This window comes from Corythoichthys intestinalis, chromosome 1, assembly GCF_030265065.1.
Source record: "Corythoichthys intestinalis isolate RoL2023-P3 chromosome 1, ASM3026506v1, whole genome shotgun sequence".
Lineage (NCBI taxonomy): Eukaryota > Metazoa > Chordata > Actinopteri > Syngnathiformes > Syngnathidae > Corythoichthys > Corythoichthys intestinalis.
This window is the reverse complement of record NC_080395.1, coordinates 13635194-13646923: the sequence shown is the minus strand read 5'-3', so window position 1 is coordinate 13646923 and position 11730 is coordinate 13635194. Positions and strand designations below refer to the sequence as shown.

At 39.7% G+C, this 11730-nt stretch overlaps 1 protein-coding gene across 3 annotated transcripts; it reads left to right on the top strand.

Moving 5' to 3' along the window:
* The first annotated feature begins 1120 nt into the window (after positions 1-1120).
* Positions 1121-7779, top strand: LOC130917766 (gastrula zinc finger protein XlCGF17.1-like). 3 transcript variants are annotated; one of them, XM_057839457.1, is made up of 3 exons: positions 1641-1733; positions 3843-4094; positions 5979-7779. In XM_057839457.1, exons 1-3 carry the CDS (start codon positions 1688-1690, stop codon positions 5981-5983), a joined length of 303 nt encoding a protein of 100 aa, XP_057695440.1. In that variant the 5' UTR covers positions 1641-1687; the 3' UTR covers positions 5984-7779. The 3 variants fall into 3 exon arrangements, with proteins under 3 accessions (XP_057695431.1, XP_057695440.1, XP_057695423.1); XM_057839448.1 differs by lacking the exon at positions 1641-1733 and adding an exon at positions 1121-1267 and having other exon boundaries at positions 3843-7775; XM_057839440.1 differs by having other exon boundaries at positions 3843-7774.
* Positions 7780-11730: the final 3951 nt, after the last annotated feature.

The following is an 11730-nucleotide window of genomic DNA, read 5'->3' as shown; positions in this document are numbered from 1 at the left end:
GAAAGTCCAAAAGCCCTTATTTGCAAGTGGGGGAAAAAAGGCCAAGACAATAGCTAAAACAAGGTAAGCAAGAAATCCTAAATTGCTAAGCTTTGGAATGCGACGCCACTGTAAGGAAACGACGTCGAACTTTGGTCCCGCCATCCCGCAGCCCTGAACAGATGCTCAACCACCCTGCAGACTAGAAGGATGCTAAGACCACCCAGAGTTACTTGTTACCTGTCGGGCAGAATGACATCCTGAAGGAAAATTTAAAACCTCGTGACTTATTTCTAAAGGAATACTGGTTTCTTAACACTTCTATATCTGCTAAACACTTGCATATTGCAGTTTGGTATTGGCCTAGTTCAGGGCTCAGCTATCTTTCTATTTATTTCAATATCAACGCTCTACTTCCTTCGTACACTAGTGGTTTAAATGTATTTTTTAGGTACCCCAAGTGTATGTTATTCATTTATGTATTGACATTAATTCATTGTGTGATGCACTGAAAGGGAGTTGCTCTTTTTAAGGTCATTGTACTATGTAAGTGACAAATCTAACATTCAAACAGCCATTTTCGACCACCTGCGACTACCACAGAAAAGACAACACTGGGAGAGGGAGCCGCACACTTAAATTGACATTTGATTTGAGCTCGACTGTGTATACATATTTTATATATTCTGTGGGGGAAAGTTGACCTAACAAAGGCAATTAGGACTCTTTTACACTGCAAAAACACACCTCCTTAAAGTAAAGACAGAACTGTCCTTAATTCAAGAATCTATATTGTTCAAACATTATTTAAAAGCATTTTAGGTAAACTTTTAGATGTATGGGCTTAATAAGAACAAATGGCAGTATTTAAGTGGAATAATGTCACGCATTCATCTGTTCAATAGTCTTTAACGCTCAAAACAAGATGGAGAAAATCATTTGACTAGATATATGGGCCTGCAATGCAGTCAGCAAGCGGAATTATTGCTCATTGTTTAAATACACTTTTAATTCATTCATAAACTGTTTTACTCACGGCTGCCACCCTGGAGGGGATGTTCAATCGGCGTGGGTTCGGTCACACCTTGCGGACCGGAAGAACTTGCCAATCGGAACGGGGTTGGGTCCCACCCTGCAGTCCGGACTGATGACCAATCGCAGAGGGCGTCTATATCTGTGGGGAATAATGACATAAATCAATCGACATTTTGTGATATGAAGACGGAGGCCGCATCAGTCCAGAGCCTTGACCCTTAAGTTTGACCCCGGGCGTCGACGTCTCGATCAGGTATCGTCACAGTTGGATTGCAATTCGTGAGGGAGGAGGCCCGCGAGCGGGGTAGGGTGAGAGTCTTGGATATATTGTAGTTTATTGAGGAGTTTGAATGGAAAACTGAATGCCGTTACTGCAATCAAGTCTGGAGGTGATGAGCGTATGCATGACTCATGAGGGTTTCTGCAGCAGAGAATTATTTTGTACTTTTAGGATCAGCTTCTGAGCCTTCAATATTAAGTTTTAAATATTAGCTCTGGGAGATGTTTATCTTATGTAATTAATATTTATTTATTCCAGTTTAAATAGTGACGTTCGCCTATTACGTTCTACACACGTCAGTATATTACACTGAAGTTTCAACGCCTGAACGTTTCTACTTCCGGTTCACTTGACGCAACGTCTGTGTACACATCCTAGACTTGCAGTCCTTTCATGTACACTTCTAACGAAACGACCCTCTTCAAAGCATTCTTATCGGGTAAGTACCAAAATAAGCGTTTCATCGACTAAAACGTCCCAACTTAAAGCTAAGTAGACGTCGTTTAGCCGTACGTTGTTGTGTACCAGGCTCATTTAGCTTAGCTTTGTTTGGCTTAGCTCGGTAGCCCAGACACAATAACGCATGTCGTTGCTTTCAGATCTCATTTGTATATATATTTTTTGTGGGGGGGTCATCATCTTGTCTAGCTTTAAAGTGAATACTTTTAATTATGATAGACGTTTCTACACTTTACTTAAAGATGCGATGAAATACTACAACTGGCTTTGATTTGAAGTAATGACAAATAATATTTTTGAGTTTGACTAAAGGCCTTCAAATAAGCAATAGAAAAAATGTTTTTAAAAATGAAGAACAATAATACCCGGCTCACTAAAATGAACGAAGGTTCGTTCACCGCCACCCCACCACTTGAAATGAATGGACTTCTACCCCTGATAAACTAATGTAATTTCACAAGAGAAGGACCATTAACCTTTGACAAACCGCCTGTATTGTTTTTGGCAGCCCTTTTAATTATCGGCTTAGTCTTTTGGACAATAATACTTATTAGTCTGTCATATTTTTGTCATTTCAAAATGTGTCTTCGTGTAGTTTTTGTTTACGAAAACTAATTTCGTCTTGTCTGAGTCGTTTCCTCAAAATGTTTTGTCTGTAAAATGCAAAAGTTTTAGTCCAAAAACAAATAAATGAATGAAGGTTTCCATCATTTTTAAATGAACATGAGAGGCGAGCACATATTGTAGAGTCTTCAAGGGCAACGCCAACTTGGTCATAATACACACTCAGCAGGAAAACAGTACTTTATTTTCAATTAATTGTACCTACCTGGATGCCACAAACTGTATGTAAAAAAAAAAAAAAAAGTTATCAGAGTGTTTAAGAGGATGCTTGTCGTTAGCATTAACCTAATGATAATATGAACATGAATGCTATGCTAAAGCTATAAGTTACATTTAGTGTGTGATGATCACTCAGCACAGACCTTTAACTCATTCACTCACAGCCATTTTCACCGGAGCATGGCCCTTCGCTCCCGGCCATTTAACTGGATTTTGACTGATTTTGCAAGGCCCACAAAAAATTCTGTTCTATTGCTATATAAACATGGAACCCACCAAAAGAAAGATTAGACTCTCTTCTTTCAGCAGAAAAAAAAGTAAGTTCATATCTTTTTCCATTCTTTAGAAATCAGCATTAGAAAATAGCTTAGTTTGTGCAGTTTTCCAATTTCTGATGAAAAAACGGAGAAATTGAGCTTTTTGTGAAAGCATACATTTCAAACATAACTTTGACTTTAACACAGCTATTTTTTGCTTTAGTTACATCCCAAATATCTGAATAATGTTTTCCTTTTACAACATAACAAACAACAAGACAAATAGAGCTTTTGATAGCAAAGTAACAATTTATTTACACATGACTAACTGAAAGATGATGATATTGTGGCCGCGACAGCCGGTTAAACTTTTCCCTCATCGTTGCCTGTCTCAAAAAGCCAAAATGGGCTACTGCCCTCCAGTGGCAGGTTTTATTGCTTTAAAATGGATTTTCAGCTTTGTGCTTTGGAGCTACATTGAATCACAACCCAGAGATGTCTCTTTTGGAAAAAAAAAACGTAAAAGATGTATAAATATGTCTTTGGGACACTGAAACAATCAAAAATAGAATGTATTTATACGTTTTTGGGAATGAGTTAAGGGCTAAAGCAACATTTATATTCTGTCTCGTCAAGATAAGAAAACAAATCTTACCACGTATGTTTCGAAACAAACAAGGCTGGAGAGGACACTGGTGAGTTGGGGGGGGGGGGCGCAGCACGTCACACGAGTGGCACATTGCTACGTTGCAGGCTAACTACACCTAAAAATCTTACACTTTGTGAACATTTGACGGAAACTACCTATATCACATTTTCTTCTCGTCTCGTCAGACGACAACTGGTATTCGTATCGTTATGTTTTTGTCTCCTAAGACACGTTTTTAGCTCTTTATCGTCTCGTCATTGTCATGTAAAATTTTTTTGTCGAAGAAATATTCAAACAACACTGCAAACGATGTCATTTTTTGTCATCCTGTGTCCCACAGATGTCACTGTAGAAGATCTTCACCCTGAGAAGGACAATCACACTTACATTAAACAGGAGTCGGAGATGTCGGACATCAAACAGGAGGCGGAGCCAGAAACACCCTACATTAAAGAAGAAGAACAGGAAAACGAAATTGGCACGTTTCCATTGATTGTCATTGTGAAGAGCGAAGAAGATGAAGGTCCAGGCGAAGAGATTGAAGCAGCAAAACCTATGAGCGACAGCTCATTTCAACACCTGACCATAAAAGGTGAGGGACGATCGCAACCGGACGGCCTCCTAGCGCCGCTCTCAGACAGCGATGACGCAACAACCAACTCTTCTGACTTTAACACCAATGAGGACGATGTTGACTTTGACCAAAAGTCTTCAAAACCTTTTCCTTGCTCGCACTGCGATAAAAGATTTTCTCGGAAGCAAGAGTTAAAAGCACACACAAGAATACACACAGGAGAAAAGCCTTTTCCCTGCACATTTTGTGGTAAAAGATTCACCGGGAAGGGAAATTTAAACAAACACACAAGAATACACACCGGAGAGAAGCCTTTTGCCTGCTCACTTTGCGATAAAAGATTTTGTACGAAGCAAGAACTAAAAATACACATGAGTACGCACACTGGAGAGAAGCCTTTTGCCTGCTCACTTTGCGATAAAAGATTTTTGCTTAAGCAACAGTTAACTAGACACGCGCACATGCATACTGGAGAGAAGCCTTTCGCCTGCTCATTTTGCGATAAAAGATTTAGTGGGAAGCAAGATTTAACAACACACACAAGAAGACACACTGGAGAAAAGCCATTTGTCTGCGCAAGTTGTGGTAAAAGATTCACAGTAAAGGGAGAGTTAGACAGACACGCAAGAACACACACCGGAGAGAAGCCTTTTGCTTGCTCACATTGTGATAAAAGATTTTTTCAGAAGCTACAGTTAACGAGACACACGTATACACACACTGGAGAGAAGCCTTTTGCTTGCTCACTTTGCGATAAAAGATTTTTTCTGAAGCAAGAGTTAGCAAGGCACTCGTATACGCACACTGGAGAAAAGCTCTTTGCCTGCTCAGTTTGTGGTAAAAGATTCACCCGGAGGGGAACCCTAAAAAAACATGCAAAAACACACTCTGCGGAGAAACCTTTATCCTGAGCAGTTTGCAGTAAAAAATTCAGACATTTCCAATCGCACAAGAAGCCACACTGGGGAGAAATCTTTGAATTTCAGCGTGTGACAAAATATTCTGATTTCTGCCACATATTTGCAGTGAAAAAAAAAAGCATTTAAAATTCCTAAATTTAATTTCGCTTGAGCAGGGCGCGATAAAACAATAACAATAATTATCTTTGTATATTTTTTGTCAACATACATAAAAAGTCGATAGATTTGAACTGTAATTACACCAGCCGAAAACCGGATAAGGGAGCGCTGTTGCAACGTGAACGCTAGCTCTGAGAGGGTATTCAATACAGGAGAGAGCATTATCTGTCACAGAGCAGCATTAAAGCCTGATACTGCAGACAGAATTATTTTTCTGGCCACCAATGGCTGTCTTGTTTGTTTAGCTGTCACATTTTTGAAACTAAACATTTTGTTGACATTGTCAGACGCCTTAAGACTTCATGCACAAAAGGCTTTAACATGTTGCTGAGTGTAAATTAAAATTAGTTTGTCGCTTTATGGTTTTAAAATTTGGGGGGGGATTGCATGTCTACCTCAGATTATTTGCAATGTTCTACATTTTGTTGACTTTTAATTTTGTGCAATGTTCCTCATATTTGTGACCATGCATGAATCTTCGTTCTGTTATGAAAGATTGGCCAAAGCAGTCTGATTTTGTCAACTTGCAATCAGCGGGAAAAATCAAACTTCCAAGTTTGAAAGAAAAAATTTTTCGGGGTAATCGTTGATATCGACTGATGAGAAAAGTTTTATCCTTATCATAATTTTTTTTCATATCACCCAGGCTTACATTGAACCTTTTTTGGAAATTTTGAAATCTTTTGCAAGTCCCTTTTTTTTTTCAGACCTATTCAATATTTGTCTTTATACACTTTAGATTGAAATGAATTGGACTACATCTCTTTATTTAGGGGTTGTTTCATAACTTGATACATTTTGCTATGGTACTGCTTTTCGCTAGCCTGATACACCAGACTCAACGCTGTTCCAGCTATTGAGTCTGGCCACCATTCCCACGGAAACAATTTCCAGGGCGGAGCAAGCCACAGCAAACAGACAGCGGAGTGGACCAATCAGCAACGGGCAGACGTGACGTTAGTAAAATGGCGACCGCACGACGATGGACTTGCGCGCGGAAGTAAACATACGAAGAGAGCGGCGTTTATTCGACATGGCTAGCGCGAGACAGACTGTTGTCAATGACTCGTGTCGATGTGTTTTTGGTCATTTAAAACTGATTTTACCGTGGATTGGAACATATTCTCGGCTCTGCCGTTCACCATCTGTGCTGCTGAAGAGACGACTTTCGACGCGCAAGAGTGACGTTGCTCGTGAAGAACACGTCACGCAAATAAACGAATCTGATTTGTCGATTGATTTTGTACCTGCTCGAAAAGGCCGTTAATGGGATGGTTTCCAGACTATACTATCAGTGTTTGAAAAATACAGGGAGAATAGTCTGGCAGAGCCAGGCTAGCTTTTCGCCATTTTACATGTGAATGTTGGCATTTAAAATACAGGTAGTCCCCGGGTTACAAGGTACTTGACTTAAGCAATTTCTACTTAACGACGCGGGAGTCTCGCCTGTCATTTTGTCTTCAGTCGTTTTTTAACAGTACCTTATTGCACCTTACAGTATCTTATTTTTTACTTAACTTTATTAATATGATGTTTTCTGTCCTCACTAAATGTAAAGTTTTTCAGATTTACAGACAGGAAACAGAACAATTGTGCCTTTTGATCAATCATGGTTTTTGAAGCTTTTTACTTTACTTTTGATAATGTGGATAGCTGTAACACACGTATGTATACTTATGTTCAAAACTACACGCATTTTCACAATGAAACACTTGATACACACACTTGAAACACAATTGGTGTTCAAACGTCCATCCAGTCTGATCTATATGTAAATTTAGTAGATTAAATTAGCCTAATTTGCCTAACTAATAGCAAAATGTCCTCTATCTGAAATGCGACGAATTCTCATAGCAAATCGATCACACGTAACTCCACAAATTGTAGCTGTAAACTTAATTACAAACGCATACACAACAAACATATATTAGCTGAAATAACTTACTGCCTTATGTGGGCCAAACCAGATCGCAGTTATCCTGTATGCATCAGACAATTGAGTCTGCTCCTCAGTCATGTAAGCCGACAGTCCAGCCAGACTGTCGGCTGCCACAAGAGGGCAGTGTATCCTCCGTCATTAAACAAAATACAATACTTTTGGACTTTTTGGACAGTTGTTTTGGGTACCTAAAGGGTTAATTCCGATTTACGCGGAAATTCGGGTTACGTCCCCAGCGTAGGAACGGAACTCGTTTTTAACCCGAGGACTACCTGTACTTTGACGCCGCCTTTCTCTTGATTGCTAATTGTTCAATTTCCAACTTTATTTGAACAGTTTCAGGAAAGATGTCTTTATTAATCTGATGCTTTGTAATATTCACAAATAAATTGAATATATTACACTACCTTTTTGTTACTATTGCTAATAAATGTTATTGTTCATTACGGAGTTTTTTTACTTCCTTTATTGTGGTTCCTATCTTATTTACAGAATAGGGATTTCAATTGTGTCAATCGGAAACCAAGAGTCTAAACCAGGGGTCAGCAACCCACGGCTCTGGAGCTGCATGTGGCTCTTTAGCGCTGCCCTAACGGGAGGAAACATAAACCGTGTTTTCCGCACCATAAGGCGCACCTAAAAGCCTTAAATTTTCTCAAAGGCTGACCGTGCGCCTTATATAGGAATCAAAATTGAGCTGCAAAAGGTCTCACAGCAGCTTTGAGCGCAGCTCCATCTAATGGATGCATAATGTAACCCCAGCCGCTACTGTAGTGTCTATTCCAGGGTTCACTAAATCCGGACCTCGGTGCCACTTTTCCTGTCGTATTTTCCCCGTCTCTCTCCCCTAACACACCTGACTCAAATGATTATGTCACCATCAACTAGGCCTGTCGCGATAACAAATTTTAGTGTGCGATGATTTATCTAATAAATTATTGCGATATGCGATATTATTGCGCCTCCCCAATTTTTTTTAAAACCAATTTACAATAACACAGTGAGAATACAGTACATATTATTAGATCACGAACACCCATTTAAACGCGATAAGAAATCACAACTAAAAATAATAGACCATGCCTCTTAAGTAAAAGACAACAATATTAATACCACACAGAAACACAGAGTGAATAAAATGTGTTTTTCAAGAAAAAAAAATACAATTGCAGTTAATAGGCAAATGAAAACTTTTCCCCTCAAAGCTTCTGCAATGGTGTTCCATAGGGATGCAACGATATAGTTAAGTCACGGGCGGTACGATTTTCAATACGAGGGTGGGGGGGGGGGGCACGATTTTCTATCTGATTCAATACATTTAATGCTCCGAAAAAAAACTTAACTGTATTTTTTGTTTCTTTTGTTTTTTTGCAAATAAGCAAAAATTAAATTGCCATCATATAAACATGCATTTTAGTGCATAATATCCATGTGCTTACTTCTTACTCATCTGAAGAAATTTAGTATAAAAGTGTTGAGAACAATCTTTACCATTTGTAAAGTGAGGCGGGGCACACTGTTGATTGCTACAGCTCTCTTAGCAGCTAGGTTTACTACACGAGCAAGACATCCTATTTGTGGTCCGAATCCATCTGTGTCACGTACTGAATTAACAATATTTGCAGCATTAGCTATAGTCACTGCACGTGCACACAAGGCGATAAATCGCAGCGGAAAAATTACCGCCTTCATTTTTATTTATCGTGCGATAAATTGAATTATTGCATATTGCGACAGGCTTATCAGCAACCTCTCCGGAAGCCTTATAATGATCCTGATTATTTTGATTCCGGTGTGTTGGAGGAGGGAGACATGGAAAACACGACAGGAAGAGTGGCACCGAGGTCCGGATTTAGTGAACCCTGCTCTATTCAATGCGCCTTATAATGAGGCGCGCCTTATATATGAAAAAAAGTTTGAAAATAGGCCATTCATTGAAGGTGTGCCTTATAATGCGGTGCACCTCATAGTGCGGAAAATACGACAATCATGAAGGCTCATAATGTATTTGTGGCCAACCAACCGGTTGTCATTTTGATAATAGGCTAATATAGCTAGTATACTAACATACAGCATGTGTTGCCTTCATCATTTGTGCGGCTCCAGACATATATATATATATGTATATTTTTTTTTTAGTTCGGTCCAATATGTATCTTCCAACATTTTGGGTTGCCAACCCCTGGTCTAAACAAACCAAATTCACATCTGGTGTTCCTCAAGGGTCCATCCTCAGACCGCTTCTATTCAACATCTATATGCTTCCATTTGCTCAGATTATGAAACAGTACGTCTCCTATCACACTTGTGCTGATGCGGCCTCGACAAGCAGTCCCGCGGGACCTACGCCAGTGACTGCAACCGTCCGGCTGGAGTGCTAGCCGAGGCCACAGCAAGAGCCATAGCAGTTCCTTGCTATGGCCTCGCAGGCACTCCAGCGTCGGATTAAAAAATGGTGCACTCTTGGCTCCCGCCAAGGTGGTGATGGTGTGGGAAAGCACGAGCCTGAGCTGAAAACAGTGCACTCGCGGTGGGCCCGCGAGAACCGATGCAGGTGGCGGTGGACGATGTGAGCCCAAGCTGAAAATAGAGCAATGTCGGCGGACATGTGAGAAACAATGAGGACGGCGCGTCCCAAGCCGAAAATATAGCATTCTATTCAGACACACCGACCGGCGTCCGACGGCTTTTCATATGCCATGGAAACGGGCCGATGAAGGCGAGCACTCCCACCGTGCTTGCCTTTACCGGCCAATGTCCGGCCAAGAGCATGGTCACCAACAAAATGCAAGTCCCCTCCTTCATAAAACGTGTGACATGATGCCAGTATTTGACATAATACTGGACTGTCTCAGAAAATTAGAATACACAATATTCTAATTTTCTGAGACAGTCCTGTATATTGTTCTATGTAAAGGACGTCAGCCAAGGTCGGCCCCCCACATTTTTACCACGCCAAATCTGGTCCCCTTTGCAAAAAGTTTGGACACCCCTGCTTTAAATGGTGGATTAATGTACAGGACTGTCTCAGAAAATTAGAATATTGTGTATTCTAATTTTCTGAGACAGTCCAGTATAAAACACTTAGCTTAATCACTTCCACTGCCTGCCTGTCTGTCCAATGGTCCTTCGTCCATTTTTCGAGGTAAACAGGATCTTTTGGAAACCCAAAAAGGCTTACACTCCTTTGGTGTAACAACAAAAGCCTGCAGTACATGGGGCTGGAGTGACACGAAAAATAAAGGGGAAAACTATGCAAGGACTTCAAGCAAAAATAATTTTGCCGCACGATGAAGCACTTGCCACTGACGTTGCAACTGGCTTCATCCTCAATCTGAGACTCTGGGCAGAAGTCACTCATTTTCATGACGTGGGATTCGAAAAGTTGAATAAACATATCGATCGCTTCTGCTCACAGACAAGCGGTCCATTCATTAAGGACCATTAAATACTGTGTGTAATATGAAATATGCTTTTTTTGTGTCATGTACCCTTTAAACATCAAATGTTCAGTCGCCATAAGAATGGTTAAAATTAATCATTAAAACGCCCCCCAATAGACAGGAAGTTGCTTACCTGCGAAAGCAAAGCAGCCATCCCAATTTCTCCAGAAATTGTATATTCTAGTCTAATATTTTTATTGTTGAAAACAAAAAACAGAATCAAAGTTTTAAAAAAAATAATTTGGGCTTGTAAAAAATGTACACTCACCAAAATATTTTAAACATTTTTTTTTATATTTTAGTGTGAAAATATTTTACGGTTAAATAATGATTTTGTGAATATGAATTCTTTCTGCACAAGTGCACATTTTTTGGGGGGGGGGGGTGAACACACATTAAAAACACATTTTTTGTTTTTTTGAAACTAATTTGCCGCCATGTTGATAGTTTATTATTAACATGATAGACTGATGAACAATCAACAATACACACCAATCGTCCACCTTGTCTACTAACCCATGACAGCGCACTACTCATGTTTGGAGTCACAAGAGTGCAAAAATTAATAGGCACTACAAAGATAACCAATAAAAGAGAACATTTACAAATGTGGTCATATAATGGCAATAATAAAAGAGAAAATTTACAAATGCATAAATATAAAGACGATCAATAAAAGACAACATTTACAAATGCACTTATATAAAGATGATCAATAGAAGACATTTTCAAATGCAGTTATATAAAGACGATCACAAACGCAGTTATATAATGACAATCAATCATAAGTGACCCACAAATGCTCCAAAAGGAAAAGTAATTGACCAAAAATCAACAGGAAAAAATGTGAAATGCCCCAAAAGTAACTCATTGCATGCATTGGCTGCCACTGACGGCTATAGACGTCCAATCCGTTTGAAGTGGGAGGGATGGCAATGAATGAACAAATGTTAATTCGCTGCTACCCTCCCAGTTAAAATGGATTGAACTTCTACTGGTCATTAACTCATTTCAATTCACAGCAGAGGGATGAAAAAAGCTTGTATTATTGTTTGTTGTACAATATCACAGAAGGATTTCCTGACCCATGTATCGATAATCGGTGTCTCCCCACATTGTGAGATCGATAACGTAAGCCTTTCATCGCGTATTGTATCGTGAGGGACCCAAAGGTTCTCACATCTAATAGTAAC

Excerpts from the sequence above, each read along its gene's own strand:
- LOC130917766 (XM_057839440.1), top strand. The coding sequence starts at position 1,688 with ATGTACACTTCTAACGAAACGACCCTCTTCAAAGCATTCTTATCGG. Across the intron at positions 1,734-3,842 it reads CTTCAAAGCATTCTTATCGG|ATGTCACTGTAGAAGATCTT; the intron begins GTAAGTACCAAA and ends TGTGTCCCACAG.